This window comes from Chiloscyllium plagiosum, chromosome 3 (genome assembly GCF_004010195.1).
Source record: "Chiloscyllium plagiosum isolate BGI_BamShark_2017 chromosome 3, ASM401019v2, whole genome shotgun sequence".
In the NCBI taxonomy this organism is placed as follows: domain Eukaryota; kingdom Metazoa; phylum Chordata; class Chondrichthyes; order Orectolobiformes; family Hemiscylliidae; genus Chiloscyllium; species Chiloscyllium plagiosum.
The window spans coordinates 95,907,323-95,928,592 of record NC_057712.1 but is presented as its reverse complement, the minus strand read 5'-3'; the positions used below and the strand labels follow the sequence as shown (position 1 = coordinate 95,928,592).

Here is a 21,270-nt window from a genome sequence, read left to right as displayed (position 1 = left end):
TAAATTAAAAGAAAATATGGTCTTGTCAGCAAAAGCTTGATAGCACAAAGTTCAAATACTGGTTATGTGTTTCTCATCCATCAGTAACTTCAATACTATAGCCACAAGATCATTTAGAATCCCAGCCCAACTAATCGGTTTTCCCCAAGTGAGTTGCAAAACTGATTAGGTTGAAGAACATCATAGTTTCTGAGTGCTATGAAGTAATTTAGAGGACATTTTTTTCAAAAACTGGACTGGACTGATTTAAAGAAATCACACAAGTTTTGGAGAGAGTGTGCTTGAACACATGAAACAGTCCTCCACCAACAAGATCAGGTAAGCACTATTTGAACAGTTTTGTAAAAATAAAGATCTTTGGCTGCCACAAGGGCGACTAGAAATGCTACACTGTTACCAACTCCTTCACCTATAGTAGCATTTTCCTTCCCTCTCTACCTTGAGAAAGTTTCTCTAACGCAGTGGAAAATAACATCGAGAACTACCAAACATATATCTGCCTGCAGACTTGGTAAGGGTGACGGGCACAGGCGTGGGACTGCAGAAGTTTCATTCCACTGAAGATTAAACATCTTGGGCATCAAAGGTCAAAATCAAGAGTGTGGTGCTGGAAAAGCACAGCGGGTCAGGCAGCATCCGAAGAGCAGGGGAATTGACATTTCGGGTGTAAGCCCTTCATCAGATGTCAAATCCCAGTAGAACACATTGACAAGTTGGTGAACTCCCTCATTTTATTGCATTGGACTGTTCATTTTCAGCTTCCTTATATCTTTTGAATATTAAAGTAACCTGTACTTTGATTCAATGATCAATTTAATTGGATAATGTTCAATTTAAAAAAAAATCAAATTAAAAAAAATTCATGAAATATCCAAAAGGAGACAGATAGATACCCTTTCTGAGTGGAATTTGTCAGAGTTGGCAGAGATTCCAAATGGAAACTTTCATCCATTGTTCTCTCCTTCAGGTGCTGATGAACATGTTGTGCATTTCTTAAATGTCTGTTTTTTGTTAAATACATTATGCTTTAATTGTGATTATTAGAAGAATCAGATTGCATGCCAATATGACATGATATTTGTCAGTCAGACAGCCTGTCCAACTCCTTTGAATGAATAGCCTGATTGATTTGGCTTGAAAGCCAACAATGTTGCAAGCAAACACTATTATTTCTTTCAGTTTTACAAAATTAACTGGTGATTAAAGATTTTAGAGTATGGTAGAGGAAATAGTCATTTAATAAAGACTTTTGTACCTGATAAATAACCAGTTTTGCAACCAAAAACCTGCTTTCTTTAAAATTCTAGGTCAGTTGTACGTACAATTCAATTGCTTCAGATTTGGATAAAATAAATATCTGGGATTGTAATGGTTTGCGATACTTTACATTGCACACAGATAGCAGTTACATTTGTTTCTTTACACAGAAAAGAAAGCCAAGTGGACCGAATGCAAAAATTAAGATTTGCTACAGGAATAGGTTGTATAATATACCAAACACAACAGGAAAGCTTCGCTATGTAGTAACTCACTCAATTAGTCTTCACTTACTAGTTTGCACTGTATTATTTTAATACGATGTGGGTCACTGACCCACTCTTGGAAAAATCCAAGATCATAGGGAACTTGACCCTAGTTCACCTCTGAACAGATTTTACAAGCTAGCTAGCATTAATCTTCTAGTCCTTTTTGATGTGACAAACTACTTACCACAAAATTCAAGGGTAGACTTTGATTAGTTTCCCATGATGGTAGATGTTGGTGGTATAGTATTTTGCTTTCAGTTCATGAGAAATATGACAAAAATAGACTAAATTTTGAGTGATGGCTGAATCTTCTATCTCCCACTTGCCTAACTGAAAGAATTCAACGATAATCCATTGAAAGTCAGACACACAATCATCGTGAACATGAATGCCTTCCCTTCTGAATATAATCACTGTCATAACTGATATCCAACAATATCAAATCATTTCAAAGATCTATGCCATTGTAAATATTCCCTTGACATTTAATCCTATTATGTGTTTTTAATATTGAGGAATGGAGATTGACCATTTCACAATATGTCATAAACCTAAAGTTTAAAAGAACAAACAGAAACTACTATTTTAAAAAGTATACAAAGGCAATAAAAACAAGAGGGCAAACTGTCAAAGAGGCCACAGTAAAATATTACTGTCATTCACCTACAGCTATAATTTATTTTGCACATATTTGTAAAATAAAGCATGTATGACTAGACCCATAGAAATTGAATTGCTGCGTAATTTTAAAACACTGTAATTTGTTCCTCTTATTCAGCAGAACATCTTTGAAAAAAACTACTTTCAATGATAAGTTCATAAACAGAATCAGGTCCATTTACAATTTAATATTTGAAAACATTCTAAATTAGCTACATTTTATTCAAGTTGTATTATGGAGACTGTTCAAAAGTTGTTTTTTAAAATTTAGCATATGCTCATACTAAGATCTACCATTAGTTTCTTAGTACTCTGAGACAGAAATAGCATCTATCTGCTGGAAGAAACATTGAAGTCATACAGCTTAATCTCAGTTGCCAAATGTACACAATAATTGACAAACGTACTCACTAGGAATCTAGGTGCAAAATAAATCTCCTAATCAAGAAACACAGGCTAAAGGCAGTAATGTCTCATAAATAATACACTTTTTGTTCACAAAGAAATCAAAACAAATTGCACGGTTGGCTTAATTTCTTACCTTACCATACTTTTGTGCATACGATCCTGTGAGCAGAGAATGAAAGATGATGATTGTCTCATCAAGATCCCAGACAAATACTCGCTGTGAATATTGAGATTAAGAAAAAATCAGTGAAATCATGCTTGTTGTGAATTAGTGTCACAAAACCATTTATTTTTATTGCTGATGGTTTAGAATCTGTCTGTTTTCTGCTCTTGAATTCTTCATGTTTGACTCCCTTTGCGGAATTTATTACTGAATATATTTTTAAAAATATTTCCTGAAGAATGAGAGAACATTTTAAATTTCTGTAAAATTACAAACCAATTGAAGTTAAAATATAGAGTGAATATAAATATGTTCCAATTACTGTCCTTCTATGACCATAATGTGTAGATCTATTTCTCCCACCACAGCATTCTCCCGATGCGTGTTTTAGAGGACACATGCATATTTTAAGATCTTGAAGTTCTGCTTTAGTCAGGTGACCTAATAAATGTTTATTGAGCATTTTAATCATTTCTAATGGGAATACCAAAGAAAAAAAAGTAGAAGGGACAGGATATCTTCACAGTTAGTGTTCCTTATTATCTCATTTTGACTGGGGATCACTTGAACTGTGGTGTTGGATTTGATCATTGAAACAGGATTAAGTCATTCATCCTTCTCCGCCTGTTCAACAATTAAATTCAACTTCAGCAAAACCTTCCGAAAGCAAAGGAGTATGATTCAAATTTATGCAAGTTGTCCTCATAATTTAATTCATTGAACTTCCTATAATTCTAGTAAACCTACAATGCAACCTTCAAATACTAATCTATTGCTCCTCCTGAAATCCAGAACCTAAAACTGTCGGCAGCACTCTCGGTAGGGTCTGTCAATTGCTCCAAACTGAAGCATCACTTCCTCCATTATGCATTTTACATCTATGGAAATGAAATCCAACCTTCCACTTTACTATCTGGAAATGTTGCATCAATGCATGAAGCTTTTAATAATTCACGTTGATGCTCACTCTAGTCCCTGCACGTCTCCTCAGTATCTTAACTCTCACTGTTAAGAAGCCACTGTAGGTTTTCAAACATTTTCAAGGTGAAAAAAAGTAGGGCCATTCTTTGTGTGATCAAAAGCAGATATCATCCTTTTCCATCCAACCCTGCCACTTGTGCTATTCTTTCTATCCTCTTTTCTGATTAATTACACACTGGCTTCTCTTCCAAGGTTTTCAGAGAATTTAACAGGTTGTTTTCCAGGTATTGCTCCTGATCAGCTTGCTGAGTACTGTTCCTCTTTCAGTTGCTGGTAATCTATAATTTTAAGTCAGTGAACATTCTGCTCCCCTAACCAATGATTGAAGCTGAGCTATTCTACATCATTTGGGGTCCAAGACAGCACCTGAGCGTAATGATTCTTTGCGATCTGTCCCCAGCAGATTGTCTCCTTCCATCTAAACTCATCATTCTACTCTTTTAATTCTCAATTTTCAGTCTGTCTGTAACACTATATTCTACACTCTGTTCTACCACCCTGATGTATTTATGCAAGATATGATTTGCCTGTATCGCACATGAAACAATACTTTTCACTATATCTTGGTACATGTGACAATAATAAATCAAATCAAAATCAAACCATGACAGAATGAATGAAAAAAAGTCTTCAAAGCTGATTAAAATACCCCACCAATAGAGATCTCACCGGGGCTGAGTTGTCCCATGGACATGGAAGAGGAACCAGGATTGTTTTTGTCTTTTCTGATCAATCCGCTCAAGAGGTGTGTTCTAACTGGTGGGAATTGAAGCTGGATCTCCTTACTCAAAGGTAAAGGCTCTCCACTATCCACAGAAGTTCCCAGGAGGTGGGATTGCTTCCCAGGTTCTGAACGTACCTCAGGTGGGAAACTGGTTAAAATCAATGTTTAACAGGGGTTGAGCCCTTAATTAGCATGGGTGCAGATTCCCTGTCCAATTGAGAATGGTAGGTAGGCAGGCTCTTGAAACCAGAAGGTTATCAGAGGCTTGAGAAATGCACTGGCTTCAGCACAAGGTAAATAACTGTGAGGCTGATTCAATAAGAAGATGCCCTATCAGAAACATTTTCAAATTTTAATTTGAAAAAATACAAAAAGCAACAAGTTCTCTGCTTTGTTGGTGGTGGGAGGAGGTTGAGGAGGGAATGGAGTGGAGAACCCCTTCTCAGGGATGACTTTTGCTGAACCTCTGCCCAAACAGACTAGATGGACCTAGAGACCTGTTTAGATCATGGGAACTCTGTTCTGCTTCTTGTACCCAACATTTTAAGGCTGATCTGCACCAGCCCTCACATCCACAAAATTCCTCCCCCCCCGCCACCAACCACCCCCCCGCCCCCCCCCCCCCCCACTATTGTTGGAAAACCGGAGGTTGTCTGACAAATTTCAATGTGCCTCCACCTTTAGCAATGTTCTTCATGATCTCAAATGCCTTTTTGCCTTATCGGACCAGGCAGCCATCCTGGTCTGTTTGGATAAAATGCGCTATTGAGCAGTGTGCCTCCAGGTTTGCTGCAGTCATGTGACTTCTGCCAATGAGGCACTGAGTAGGGGCAGCCATCTTGCAGCCATTTCAATGAAGTCACCATAGAAGCCAGATCATTACTTTAAAATCTTGTGAAGCAGTCCTTAAAACCACGTAATCAGAAATGAGGTCGGGAAGCTGACCCACTGACCGGCCTTGTAAGTCTTTAGGTCACATCAGCCTGCATTCCTAGTATCAGTGAGATCTGATAATTCAATCCAGGAAGTCATTGAGAGCTTTGATGTGTTCATGAAAACTATCACTGCTTTACAGTTGCATAGTTAAATGCATATAATTGCATTGTAAATTTGAATCTTTATTCAGCCTCACTTCCTTGTCTTAATTTGTCCTTTTATATTACCCAAAACATTAATGAGAATTCATGGCATTTCTTCGAAACAATTTTTTCCAATAAAGAATCTTCCAATGGTATTTTGGCCATATTCTTCCACTCTTTGATGGATTTTGCATTCTTCTTATCTTAGTTTGTCTAAACCAGATATGGCCTGTTCAGTATGACTGGGGCGTCACTGGAAAATATGGTTCGATAGTTGGTTGCCATTAATTTAAAAAAAAAGAAATGGGATATGAGGCCACTGCAAGGCCAGCATTTCATACCTACTCTTAATTTCCCTTGTACTTGCTGGGTTATTTCAACCACATCGCTGCACATCAGGTTTTCTTCCCTAATAAACCAGATGTGAGTTTACAGTAATTGATAATAGTCACAATTACTGAGATTGGCTTTCAATTGCAGATTCATCAAGTGAATTTAAATTCCACCAGTTGCTGTAGTGAGACCTGTATCCTTGTTCACAGAGTTTCCAGATTACCAGACCACCAATATCACCACTAAGTCACCACACCCACTAATTGCTTAGGCAGCAGCCAGGTTGGACTGCCAATGACAAATACTGACTGATTAAAGGAAATAAATGTTTGTTAAGTAGGTAATTCTGTTCGGATATAAAAATATTGTTACGTAAGAATTGGAAATGTTAGCAAGAAGGAGTTCACAGAAAAATTGTTCTGGTTCTAGTATTAGCTACAAGAGATTGCCCAAAATGTTGACTCTCCTGCTCCTCAGATGCTGCCTGACCTGCTGTGCTTTTCCAGCACCACACTTTTCGACTCTGCATGAGATTGCTGTCTGCTGCAATCCAATAACTGGGTCGATGTTAACATATCATGCATGACAATGGAAGTCACTTTCTGAACATTACTCCAATTTTATCCCAAGTACCAAGCATTGAACGTTGCTCTTAAAGAGTGGAGAGGAGGCCTGGCAAATTGATCAGTTAGCCGAACTGAAGAGGTAGAGTCCCTTCTCCTGGACTGAGGGGCCTGGGTCCAAGTCCCACCTACTCCAGAGGTGCATAAGAACATCTCTGAGCAGGCTGATTAGAAAAATAGGTGTAGCAATCTCTACTCAACTATCTAATTTTTCTGTTAGTTATATGGGTGACAAAAAAGGACATAAATGAGGCACTGCACTGATTTCCATGACACCAGAGATAACTACCTAGACTCTGAAACCTTGAATGCTATCTGGAATTATGGTCTAGGTTGCATAAGATTCCAGCTGCACATTGAAAAACATGCATAATTTTGTTTCTAAAGAAGTGACATTGTGGTAACAAATCATGTGTTTAAATGCATGTGAAGCAGTGCCACCAGGTACTCTGAATGGTAGCAACAGAAAAAAAGGCTTCTCTATTCAGATAAAGTCTGTTCTGCGAATATTAAGGCAGTTCATTTTTTGTTCAAGTTGACTTTGAATGGGAAACTAAAGGTTTGGAGAAATAGCACTTTTTTCTGCTTGCATCATTGCTTGTAAATTCCCCATGAACACTAGAGGGAAAAATCAAGCATCCTTAGCTGATCCATTTTTTGGCGGAAAAGATGGAGGGAATGGGAGTCACCTTTAAACTGTTGAATACCAATCCAAGAATCTTCACTTGGAAAACAAGTAACATTAAATTTGAGGGGTGAAATTGAATGGATAAGTTAAAACAAAGAAATAAGGCAGTCTGAAAATAGTCAGAAAAAAGCGCAGAGCAAAATAAATTAATGCAGTTCCAATTAGGCTGTACCATCTGGTTAGCTTAATGATGTGTTAAGTAAAATGTAAAAAAAACCTTTATTATTGCACCAGTTCTTGTTTTGAAGTCAACACTTAATTCCTTTTTACACATAGAAACAATTGGAAGTAAGTGCATGTTAGTTTAGTGCTGGCATAGATTTGCCTAATACTTTTTACACAGAAATGAATTGGCCCATATGTTAATTACAACACACAGTGCAAAACACCATGACATTTACCCAACTGAAAATTAGTTCAAAAAGGCATTGTTATGCTGAAATGGTGACTGATATTTTATTGTCATAGTAAAGCAAGAATTTTCCCTGTGGGTTTCAAGTCAGCTGTTAGGCTCAAATGGGGTCAGATTCCTATGCTGTGTGGAAATAGTTTTGCATCTGTGATCTTCCCTGAATTGGATAATTGGCAGCCAGAGGATATTTGGAAATCACATAACACCAGGTTAAAGTCCAACCGGTTTATTTGGAAGCGCTGCTCCTTCATCGGGTGGTTGTCCATTGGGTGGTGCTCCGAAAGCTAGTGCTTCCAAATAAACCTGTTGGACTATAACCTAGTGTTGTGAGATTTTTAAACTTTGTACACCCCAGTCCAACACTGGCATCTCCAAATCAGAAGACAGTTGGCCATCCAATTAAGGATGGCAGCTGGGCTTTCAAGTTGGAGGGGCAATAGAATGATATCACTGTTATTACAGGTAAGTTACAGAAAAGGCACTCCAACCTGGAAGGGTCAGCTCCTTAAATTCTTAAAATACCATGTGGGTTGATCAGGCCAGTCTTTGTACTGGTGGTAGTGGTGGTAAGGTCACATTCTATAAGGCAGCCTGCAGCTATAGCTCCAGCACAAGCCACCAGTCTGCTGCTAGGCAGCCATCTCCAGGGAGATACACTGTTCCTTAATGCCTGAAGGTTGATTAGAAACTTCCAAATGGCCTTTTACTGTAAACCCTAGACTGGTTTAATCCACTACCTACATGTTGAATCTCATCCTGCTCCCCCTCTCTTACTTCTGAGGCAATTTGTGAAGCAAATTTTCATTTGCACCTTATTCACCTTTGGGACTAAATCCCCTCCCCATGACTAGTGTGTCATTCTTTCATTATTTTGCAAAATCATCAGCCTGATACATATAATCGATTTTTTGCTTTGTTCACTTTACTTCCTGAAAATGGCACCATTCCCTTTGAAAGCATCAGTACAACTCACCATTACTCTTTGTGACAATGATTTCAATGTAAACAACTCTTAAAATAGGCAAGTATCAACAGCTCCTGCATGTTTTGGATTGAATAAAATAGTAATAACAGTAAGTGCACTTAGACAGCACTTTATCCTGTCCAAATAATGAAGGGTATAGATAGAGTTAATGGTAGTTATCTCTTCCTGAGGATGTGAGATTTCAAGACTAGGGGGCAGGTTTTTAAGGTGAGAGGAGAGAGATTTAAAAAAGACATAGGGGGCAAACTTGTCATACAAAGAGTAATTTGCACGTGGAATGAAATTCTTGAGGACGTGGTGGTTGTGGGTACAATTACAACATTTAAAAGACATTTGGATAAGTACATGAATAGGAAGGGTTTGAGGAATATGGGCCAGGAGCAGGCAGGTGGAGCTAGTTTGATTTGGGATTCTATTCGGCATGGATTCTGTCTCACTGCTGTATGACTCCGACTCCGCTGGACCAAAATATTGTCTCTTTACTGGATAGTGTGGAGAACGGATTGAGATCTTTTTTGCACGTGGGTTTTAAGGTCAATATAATTGTCTTCAATATTTGAATAGCTTTAAAAAAAACTTCTTTTGGATAAATATGTCTCAGTGACTAACCACCACATTTATTAACTAAACAAATAAGATAAACATAAGATCGATCAAACCCGGTTTCATTCTGGGATTGACTTGTCCAGTATTACCTTCAGCTGGGACCTGAATTATGGCCAGTTAAACATGGCGGGTGAATGTTGGGAAAGGGGAGGGGGAGCTACATTTCAATCTGTGGCTGTCCCAGCAGCTTATAAGAAAGAAGACTGGACCTTTTCTCCTCAGTGTATCTTCATTTTGAAGTGGCATCTCTATCCATCATGAATCAGCAACTCCCTGCACCCCACCTTGCCAACCCTGAGAGCCCACCCACTGTCATTAAGTGGATGATGATCCCATCCCTGCCATTAATTCAGTTTAAAAATCTGTGTTGTCAGAAATACAATTGAGCCCGACTTCGCATTCTTGACTTGGGTCTGAAAGTCTAACCTTACCTGACAGTCTAAGTCTAAAGTAGCAGGCTCTGATGTGACTGGGTAGAATTATGATGCACAATGTGGCCTGTTCTTTTATGTTTCATGCGGTAGATTTATGGTTTTAGATAATTAAAAGAACAGTTTTGAACAAAATGCAATCCTTGCTTAAAGCTGCATTTGATTTGCTTCACTCATTTGAACTTCTGTAAATCTATCCCTCCATCCCTTGATTACCCTTTCCCACCGATAACAGTAGACACTGCATCCAAATCCATTTCCTCCTCCATTTGGATCCCATCTTTGTGATATATCAGCTACCACTGCTACAAATCCATCTTCTGTAGCGTATCTCATATCCCAAGTTCTGAGGAAAGGTCACTCGATCTGAAACATTAACTCTGATTTCTTTCCACAGATGCTGCCAGACCTGATGAGCTTTTCTGGCAATTTCTGTTTGTGTTTCATTTCCCAATTCATTCCCTACTGCTGTAGATAATATCTCCTGCTCCACCAATGCAGATTCTTCCCCAATAGTGTTACTATTCAAAACCTAGCTCTGCTGTCAGTCCCTTTGTGATAGTTGTTGTAAATATGTGTGCCATGCCTTGAAGAGAACTTGTCTTGAAGGATTATGTACTCAATGTTGTGACTCTGCTTGGCAGTGAATCTGCTGTGGGTCTGCAAATTGGACAGAATGAAATGCTTTGCTGAAGCACTACTTAATAAATTATAAGATGTCTTTCTTTTTTCAATAAACTAACTCAAGGAGCTAATCAATTCCTGATGAGCAAATGATTATTCAACCTTTACCATCAAAAAGGGATTGTGAGCAGTTTTGGAAAACATCATTCTGATAGGAATTACTGTGCTTGAACAGAAAATGAACAAGTTATTGTACAGGTAGAAGACAGGCTTCAATCATGCTAAAATGTCTGTGACAGCCCTAGATATCTTTGTTATCTACTCAGTGCCAGGAACTGCTGAAATCACAGCTTGCTGGTAAACAGACAAGTCCTCATGACGAGACCAGTTTAATTCATTTGAGAAAGAAGACAAGTGATGATGTCTGTCGGATTGATAGCAAGCAAGGAAAGGTCAAAGTCATATTGTAAGAATGCCAACAAAATTCCCTGGTTTAAATTGGTACACAGCAGTTCTCTTAGCAGAATTTGAAATGTGTTATGGTTTCTCGATTCAGATGTGTCCAATGCAGAAAAACAAGGCATTAGGATAGTTTAGCAATTGACAATGAAGGTTTGCACAGGTTTAGCATATCAGGATTAACAGCAGGAGAGCCAAATGACCTCCAGAAGTGTCAGATTAAACCCTGTTCACATCCACTTGAATTCACATAATTTAGACACAAAGATAGAAAATAGTTTCAGGAGTGGAGCCTGCACCACTATTCAATATGATCATGGCTGATGATGCAATTTCAGTATCTCACTCCCGCTTTCCCTCCACACCTCTTTATCCCTTTAGCCGTAATTGGCCATGTTCAGCACCCTCTTGAATAAATGAAACAAACTGGCCCCAAGAGCTTCCTGTGGTAGAGCGGTCCCACAAGTTCACAACTGTCTGAGTGAAGAAATTTTTCATCATCTCAGTCCTGAATGGCTTACACTTTATTCTCAAACTGTGACTCCTAGTTCTGGACTTGTCAAGCATTATCTAGCCTATCCGGTCAAACAGGATTTTATACGTTTCTGTGAGAACCCCCCCGCCCCCACCTTCCCCCCCCATCCACCATCGCATTCTTTTAAATTCAGGTTACAAGCCCAATTGATCCAGTCTTTCCTAATACTTCATATGTTAATCCTGCCATCCCACACAGAAGTCTACAATATCCATGGACCATTTCTTGAGCAGATACAGTGAAAAGGCTCATTCTGTAAATTTTAAAATAGGGAGCTAGCAAAGACAATAGTTGCATTACTGATTTCATCCACCGCCATGGATGTTTTCTAGAAAGATTTGCAGAACAAATTAAAAACATATAGTGTCAAAGAACTACAGAAGCATGGACGTAAAGACAAAGTGATCCTCGCAGGTCAACAAGCTCACAAGCTTTGAATACAAAGTTGATGGCTGACACAATCATTAGAACACCAAAACATAGCAAGACATGTGGAAGGTGTAGTCTTCCAAGGAAAAGCTCAGGTTTCAATCAAGTTTGCAAGGCATGTGGCAGAGAAGGCCATTAGCAGAGGCAATGCACTCGAGCAAAAAGCTGATGCAGCTACAAAGAGCTGTGCACTGACCCATATAAACCTCGCAAAAGGAGTATCTTCCAGCTACAATAATGGCCATCTGGTATCCCATCAGAATTACATACATGACGGGACCAGAATCTGACACTGTAAGTGGTGGGACAAAAAGTGGTGAACAAACTTCACAGTCAATGTCGTGGAAGACATCTACGTCTGAAATATTTGCAACAGAACCAACTTCTCTGTCCGTCACAAACTGCAAACTATTATTGGCCAAGACTGATGCAGGGACAACAGCCCTGCTAATTATGAAAAGTAATGTACCCATATGTTTTGGGAAGCCACAACAACACCTACAAATGTAAAAATTTCATTATACAACAGTTCGTGTGCAGGATCAATAGTGCTAGAGTGCAAGTACAATCACTCTGCCTGGATGCTGCAGCATCTAGCAAATGAAATGGAAGGAGCATTCCTTATATTTACAAAGCCTGTCAATGAAAGAATTCCAGAATTGGGTAACTAGATTTTCTCGGTTCCCCAACTTTTGCCTGGGTTTCCCCTGTGGTTCATGACTCCTAGGTGGAAGCTCGGTGGAAGCTCAGTAAATTACAGAAAAAGACTGAAAGATTTATAGTTACTAATGACATCATGGGGTATAGGAAGAGTGCAGGAAAATGCTCAAGGGGCTGAATGGCCTACTCCTGCTTCTATAAAACTGTAAATGGTTATAAGTAGGATTTGGAACTCAACTGCCATTTTTAAAGGGTTCCTGAGTTGGTCCAACTTGATAAGACTGGGCTTAAATCTCATACAACTGCACATTACTAAAAACTAGTTTCTGTACCTCTGATGTCAGACGTCTGGTACAATCTTTAACCTGCAAGGCCACAATAACTTTGTTCTTTGTTATAAAACAAAACTTGCTCAACTGTGGAGTTCACTCATCATGGCACAGTGCCAGGCCTGACAAATGGAACTGAGAAAACAAAATGCTCCTGCCTATATATATATATATATATATATATCGTGCAAAATTAAGGATAGTCAGGAGGAAATCAACTGGCCACAGTCACAGACAAGTTCTATCCATTCCTAGACTGAACATCTATTCAAACCAACTTCATGCATCCATTTGCCTGTATGTCAGATAAATGGTGGGTAGCTTAAGGAACAGGATGGGAAAAGACAGTAACGGTGGTCCTAGTAGAGATTTTGGTCAGACTAACTACTTTTTGTGTGTTGTATTATTCTTGTCATGTTCTAAGATATCAAGGGTGTAGAATCATAGTATCCCTACAGTGTGGAAACAGGCCATTCAGCCCATCGAGTACACATTGACATTCTGAAGAACGTCCCATCCTGACCCAACACTTGGCCTCTCCTGTAACCCTGCATTTCCCATGGCTAATCCACCTAGCCTGCACACCAGAGGCAATTTCACAGGGCCAATCCACCCAAACCGTACATTTTTGGACTGTGGGAAGAAACTGGAGTACCCAAAGAAAATCCATTAGACACTCTACACAGACAGTCACCCAGGGGTGGAATCAAATCCATGTCCCTGGCACTGTGAGGCAGCAATGCCAACCATTGAGCTGCCGTGCCATCCTTAATTGGCACTGGTGTTTTACTTCTGACCATCCAATCGTATATATGTACCACTGTGTTTTAGTTGCTGAATATGATACATTTTTCGAAAAACAATTGTTGCGCAGAAAGCCAGCAATTGTTGCTCATCCCTAATTGTCCTCAAGAAGGTGCCGTTCAGTCACCTTCCCAAACCACTGTAGTCGATATGGTGTAGCTACACTAATGTGCTCTCAGAGAGGGAGGGGATTTTAAAGCAGTGACAATGTTAGGATGATATGTGGCCTGGAGGGAAACCTAAAGTTGGTTGTGTTCCCAAGAGGCTACCGCTCTTGTTCTTCTAGGTGATAAAGATGGCAGGTTTGGAAGATAAGCAGAACACTGGCCGGTAGGTTAATACTGCTAAACATTATTTTACTTATTGTTTTCTCTTTTCAATGTATTAGAAAGGACGCAATACACTCCAAAATGTCTACTTGTTAAATTGAGATTGGCTTTAACAATCAATTAAGAATTTATCATATCTTTTACTTTATTGCAGGACCTCAATCTTTTCCTGACACCATAGGAGAAACCCTCACCAACACAATGATGGGCACTCAAGAGGAGTGAAGAGGATTAAAAATTGCTATCCTGACCACAATCCAATACAACTCTATCTATCATGATTCTCATGACAGCAACTTGTGCAGTGTTGGCGTCCTGCTCTCAGGAAGGATTCTGAAGAGTGTAGTTGGGAGCCCAATTTTAATTTAACACCAACAAATGAACATTCACTGGTCACTAGCTGAATCCCCGTCCTGCTTTCACTTTCTGATTTCTCGAATTCCACTTTCACTCCTGGTTTCCAATGCTTTCCTGCTTCCCTATTCGTTCTCCCACATCCAGTCCTTAGCCACTCCTCTCTTTCCTGATGAACCTCCTTGAGATCTTCTCTCAGTCATTAGGCTTTTGCATCATACTGAGATACAGTTCCATAACTGGCCTTCAGCTATTTTGCAGGAGTCTATCTCTATCTGTGAATGTGTAACAGAGGGTTATTCAATCATGGCATCATAGTTAAGCCTGATTCTGTCCTCACTAAAGGTTTGTATATGCCTTTTTTTCTTATCGTAGTTCTGTTCATTTTCCTGGCCGATATGTGGTTCGACCAACTGTTATATTCCTAACTCTCCCCTACTTGACAGCAACTAAGTCAGAAATGGAAGCACGTATCACTGTGTTATAAACTGCCCAGTTAACACACTATCCAAAGGATTTATTAAAGATTTGCTGACTCCTTGGCAGCTCTCTTTTTAATTTGTATAAGCATTTGTATGGGGGAATGGCCAAATCGTTATAACAGCAATGCAGTGAATGCCCTTTATAACAAGCAATGCTTTCTCTGACACATTTCTGTTGAATCTACCATGCAGCTCTTCATGATAGCAACTCATAATTGAAAACAAATTGAACTTTCAACAAATTGTAGTTTTCAATGTTGAAATTAGTGCTTTAGGTTCTGTTTATTTTTGGACCGTAAATTTATTCAGCAGTTCACAGTCTCAGAAATGTAACCACATGGTTTGCAATGAAACTTTTATCAGGAATTCTCAGTTCAACTTGAACCTTCTGCTGTTCTACCATACCTAAACCCAGAAAGGAATAAGACGGAATACGTAGTCTGAAAATTAATTGCTTGCTGAAACCATCATTGTGTTGCACTATTATTATCAGTCGGAATAAAATCAACTCACACCAATCTGGGCTGAAAACTATTTTATAAATCAGGTTTTTGGAAAGAATGTTTCGCTGTAGTTCTACATAATGAGGCCTGCCTTTCAACCTTTATTGCAAAATACATGTAATTTTAGGCTTTCATCAATTAAAGTCAGGGCATACCTCCAAGTCGTTGTCAGGAGGTGGTGATGGATTATTCTTCCTTCCCCTTCCCCGTGACTTTGACCCTGAACTCCTACACGTTCGCTCATCCAGGTCTTTGACTGGTGTTGATGGGCTCTGCACTGTATCAAACTCCCCTGTAAAAGCAACCATTCAGATTAAACTATCATCTTGAGTTTTTCTGCGTACAAGGTATGAGCATTTACCACAAGTTCACACTGCTGTAGAAGAAAAGTGATTTCTGATGATTGCACAGCATTCAGCTTGACAGCGGTTCAGCAGCTGAATAATTATGTATAAAGAAAATACACCAGGCACAGTAAAAACAGTTCGACAATTTATTTAACTGTTGCCACAGCCAGAACTATTAAGGTTCAATGATGTGGAAGCTTTTGTTTTTTTTTTAATTCAGTTACAATGCATGTTTAGATGGACTATCTAAGAATATGGCAGAAAGGTGGAGTGAATATTCAATCATTACATTAGCACAAATGCATGTGTGAGGAAGCTGGAGAGCATTGGGAATGAGATCTTTGGCCCTTTTGGTACTCTTCTACTTTAACTCTGCTGAAGTGTAGTGCAAGCGTTATAACTGTGTCAGTTGTTCGATGGTTATGCATTCAAGACCAATTCCAGAAACTTGAATAAAAAAGTCTAGGTTCACATTCTGGTACTGAGGTAATGCTGCATTGCTGGAGGTGTCATTTTTTTGTATGAGATTTAAAACGCAAATTCTATTTGCCTTCATGGGTGGAAGTAAAAGATCCTACAGAACAATTTCAGACAGTGAGGAGGGGAAGTCTCTTTCACATTCTGGTTAATATCTATACCTCTGCAAACATCACATTAACAAAAATGTTTACTTTTGCGAAATTACCTAGTAATTCCTTTGTGGAACTTTGGCATGCACAAATTAGCTATGGTGCTTCCAACAATGACTATACTTCAACCCTTCTTAATTGCCTGTGAGATGTTATAGATGTCTTCAGGTCAGGAAAGGCGCTATGTAAATACAACTCCTTAATTTCTTTATAGGGTGGAAAGTAGACTTCCCTATAAATTTTCTCCAACAACTCAGTTCCTTGCAATGTGACAGTTTCTCCAGGAGGGGTTCTCTCAGACTATGAGTTTCTATGTTAGTAATTGGCCTCTATATTGACTGAAGAACTAGCTCATGGCTTAGACAAAGTGTGCCCACTTGAGAATCAATGAGGAATTTCCATCATCTCTAATTTTGTGTGTGTGTGTGTGTGTGTGTGTGTGTGTGTGTGTGTGTGTGTGTTGTGGTGGTGGAGGGGGAGCTTTTACAAGCTTAAGTGGACAATCTGATCCTACCTAATTGAGCTGAAGTATCATATCTATGGATTTTCAGGCTCCCCATCTTTAGTGACTTAGTCTGGTCCACCTGAGAACTCCTTCATGCAAATGCCTGCTTTTATAAAGTGGGAGCTTCACTTAGCTTGTGAAATAAAAAAAAAAGCGAGGAACTCACTTTAGAATTTTGCCTGTAAGATGAGGCTGATGGCTTTGAACACAAGCACATTAGTAAGTGAGTGAGCTGTGGGAGGTGAAAGAACAAGGGCATTATGAAACTACAGCACTGTTTGGGGTAAGCCTTACTTGCACTCTCCATCATGTTTTCACCATTCATGATATCCAGCAATGAAACTGATTCACAGATCTGAAATTGAAAGGGCCTCACCCTTGGTTGGTTTGTAACCTCTTGTTTTGACAAACTCTGTATTGCAAACAGAGCAGTATCATTGTGATATGAACTATTTCAAGATATCATAAGAGCAATTCCTGCATACCAGTGTGGGAATAGATCACATAACTAAGTAATGTTAAAATGATTTTCTGTGTGAATCTCTTTTGAGACGTCAGTGTGTCAAGAGCTTTAGTTGAAAGTTGCAGTTCGAATGTGCGGCATGCATGGGAAGGGATGGAAGAGCTATAAGGTTGTCTGAGGGCTTTGCATGGATCAGCAGTAAATGCATAACAGGCAGTGGACAACACTCTGTGGAATGCTGTTTTGTAACAACTATTTGGTATATGGCACCATTGAATAGCCTTATCTCAGCAACTTTGTTAAAGTAACCAGCATCCCCCCCAGCATTTGTTTCCAGGTTTTGCAGGTGGATTAGTGCCTGGACTGCTCAATCACTTGCCTAGATACTCCATCTGCTGCCTCCATTTTTTGACTTCCACAGTCAGGCGCTTAGTTTTGCTGCAGCTGTTGAAGTATGTGAAGCAGCCCCAGAAATTCTACACCCGCCTCCCTCCACCAAGTTCTGCAAGTTCTCAGCTGTCGCCATATTCAATGATGGCGCATGACTAATTACCCAGACCCCAGGAGTTTCATCTGAAATGACCATGGTTGAATGCCTAACTCTTATAGACCATCCTCCCTGCTTTAGTGCCACTGGTGGAAAATCCACTTCTAACTCTAAAACAAAATTGTGAACCCTAACTGGAACGAGAATAAAAAAAAAGATTGTGAGGAATGCAGTTTTACTCCAACCAGAGCACACAGTTCTACTCTTATACTCAGTTCATTGGACTCCTTTTACGAATAAAAATATTAACACGTTACACCCACACCCAAGTGGGTTACATATTATGTTCTGAGGATCTCCGTGTAGCTGTAGGCTAATCTAAGCTTCCAAATGAAAATATACTTCTTAACTCCAATAAAAAGTCTAGCTGAAAAAGTAAAGTAAAGCGGACAAGATCCAGTAGATGTGTGCAGAAATGTTGTTAAATGATTAAAACTAATATATACTGACACAAATCCAGCAGCACCTCTCCCCATTGACACACCCTCCCCACCCACCATTACCCAAGCACTTATATTTGGGAAGTCTTTTGGAGTTAAGACCTCAACCTGATTAGTTTGCTGGTTGTACAGAGAGTATCAGCTGCAACTGTGAACCTCCAAAGTTTAGTGAAGTTCAAATATAAAATTTGATTAAAAGACAAGCAAAGCAATAATGTTAATGCAGTGGACAAAATGTAAGCGCCTGAGAACATCAGTCATAAATTGAACACATGCACATGCGCACAGATGTCTTTGGGAACTCTCACAAAACTTGGAAGCTCAATTATTTGTTTTAAAAAAATGCATTTCTGGTGTGCATTTCTAAGTAAGGATTCATGCTCAAGATGGATAATGTTATTCGGGTATCTATGGCAGTGAGAGCAACTGAAGACCACACAGGCCAGGAATCCCACATAATTACCCATGTTTAGTGAGTGTAACTGAAGGGTGTTACAGAAAAATGTTAACAGGAAACAGAACAGGTTTTAAAGCACTTATTGTTATGTCTCAATAATGAAAAACAGTCTAACTTGCTGGAATGGAAAAAGAAAATGTCTGTGATTGAAGAAGAATGATAAGCTTCCTTAATCAAAAATCTGTAAGGCTGCCAAAGACAACTGGAAAAAAAAGAGACTTCAGATTCAAGAATGTTCCAGTTTCTCAAGGAAGCTTTGATATCAAAGTTCAAATACCTGCAATTAAAACAGTCAAACTCTGGAATAATGGAGTTTGCCTTTTTCACACTGATATTAATGGAAAGTATTAGCTTCATTTTAAAAGCAGCACGGAGCTTTCAGAAGATAATTAAACCACAACAAGCACATATACTGGTTTGAGCTGTTTAAAATGCATTTTAACTGTAAAAAGGAATTGAAAAATAAAATAATTCATTAAAATCTAAAAAAAACATACTTTAGCTTCTCCTGTTCATTCTGAATTACGAACAGCACATGTTTGAAACAGTTTGCTTTGTTGCTGTTTACTAATTCTGAAACCTGCTTCTGTTTAACTCAGCCTGGGCTGTATTCACTTTATGGCTAAACCTCAACATCACACACCATATAATAAAATGTTGAACTATACAAATCTATCAACAGCATTGGTTATTGTCCTCTGAGCTTTGCTCTCCACTTGGTCCAAAGACAACTTAGTATGTTACACCCACACAAACCAACTGCGACTAGTGTGTGTGTGCGTCTGCATGTCTTTTGTACTTATGGTTTAGTCGCAACTGGAACTCATTTAACAAAATCTCCAAATCTGAGGCACCAGCCTTCCCTCTGTCAGTCTAACTGTATAAATATATGTTTCTGCTTTAGAGGAGCAAGTGCAGTAGTCAGCACTAAAGGGTTTGTTTTGACAAGTGTAAACCAAGCTGCTGGACCTTTTTATTTTTCTCTATGTCCTAATCAACACTTTCAACATAGTACCTTGAACCTTGCACAGAGTACAACAACAAAAAGTCCTTACAACTGCAAACCCCCAACATTTCACCCCCACCCCCCACTCCCACCTGACTCCCCTGCCACACACAATTTATAAGAGAATTAAATGCAGTTAAATTCAGTTGTTTGGGTCTTACATTAGATATATATCGATTACCTTAACTTTGCAGCCCTGGAGAATAGTTTAAAGGCACTTGCACTCAAAGATATAAAAACGGAGTATGTTAATGTAGTAACTTAAACCAGGCACATTTTCTTTTGTTAAAAAACATGATGGTACTTGATCTTCTAGTTTTCTGAAAAAAAAACAAATACAGCGTAAAAGAAAAGGAAGTTATTTACCTCCAGGAAGATCTGTACCTGGTTGTCCAGTGATAGTGGAAGGATCTTGTAGCTGATAAGTTGTTGACGTTGAAGAGGTACCATCAACACTATCATTTGAGGTCATATATGTGCCATATGTTGAAGTTGGATAATACTGTGCATACTGGTTTTGGCCGAATGCTGTGTAAGAAGGGTAATCCTAAAATGGCAACAATCATGTTTAAGTATAATCTCCTATTTGGAATAATCATTTGGTTACACTATTCAGTCTGTGCAATAGTTATAAGAATGATTATAAATGAAATGCATGTGGCGGAATAAAATCATACTCTTCTCAGGTGTAATAAATACAGGATGTTTATAAACAACTAAGATAACATTTTGGATGTTCATTAGTAAACTGAGAAGGTATGGAGTGGTACTGAGAGATCAATACAGGAGTAAGCCTGGCATTTACCTGACAATGTAGAATATAGTTCATGACAGGTATATCATGTTCAAATAATGGCAGGGAAGATTCAATCTGACCAATTAGTACCCTATCGGCCTGCTCTCGGGTATCTGCAAACTGATGGAAGGGATCATCAATAGTGCTGTCTAGAAATCCACAGAATGCCTACAGTGTGGAAGCAGGCCATTTGGCCCATCAAGTCCACACCAATCCTCCAACAGGATCCCACCCAGACCCAGCTGCCTACCGTATCCCTGTAGTCCTGCATTTCCCATACCCAATCTACCTAACCTACATATTCTTGGGCACTATGGGCAACTTATCGTGGCCAATCAACCTAACCTGCACATTTCTGGACTGTGGGAGGAAACTGGAGCATCCAGAGGAAATCCACGCAGACATGGGGAGAATGTACAAACTCCACACATACAGTTGCCCGAGGGTAAGATCCAACCAGGGTCCCTGGCGCTGTGAGGTAGCAGTGCTAACCACCGAGGCATTGTGCCACCTTGAATAAACTCTGGAATAATCTGCTCATAGATGCATTCCATCAGGACGACTTCGCTCCAGACCTGATAACAGCCCTTACTCAAGCATGGGCGAAAGAGCTGAGATTCAGGAATTGAGCTGGCCTTGATTTGAAGGAAATATTTCTTTTTCGTCTGGCATGAGGAACCCTAAGAAAACTTATGTCAATGTTAAAATGGATTTCCACTGGCTGGAGTGGTGCTGAACAGAAAGAAAGATGTTTGTGGTTGCTGGAAATCAATCAACCTCAGGACATTGCTGGAGGGGTTCCTCAGGGTCACATCCTCGTGGGGTCTTCAATGACTTTCCTTTCATCATAAAGTCAGAAGTGGGGACCTTTGTGAAATTTTTGTGTGCATGAATATGTACTTCAAGTGCTGTAACCTTCAGGGCTATGATCCAAGTGTTGGAAAGTGGGATTA

The 21,270-nt window shown here is 39.3% G+C and overlaps 1 protein-coding gene across 34 annotated transcripts in view; it reads right to left on the bottom strand.

Annotated features, from left to right (window-relative positions):
- Positions 1–21,270, bottom strand: part of eya4 (EYA transcriptional coactivator and phosphatase 4) — a 554,349-nt gene that overhangs the window by 92,392 nt on the left and 440,687 nt on the right. For 27 of the 34 annotated variants that reach the window (XM_043686452.1, XM_043686430.1, XM_043686608.1 and 24 more), the window contains 3 exons: positions 19,888–20,068; positions 15,283–15,419; positions 2,728–2,811 (listed from right to left, as the gene is read on the bottom strand). In XM_043686452.1, the coding sequence (XP_043542387.1) occupies positions 2,728–2,811; positions 15,283–15,419; positions 19,888–20,068 (402 nt within the window). The remainder of the gene's footprint in view (positions 1–2,727; positions 2,812–15,282; positions 15,420–19,887; positions 20,069–21,270) is intronic. The other 7 variants (XM_043686599.1, XM_043686613.1, XM_043686478.1 and 4 more) reach the window with 1 other exon arrangement.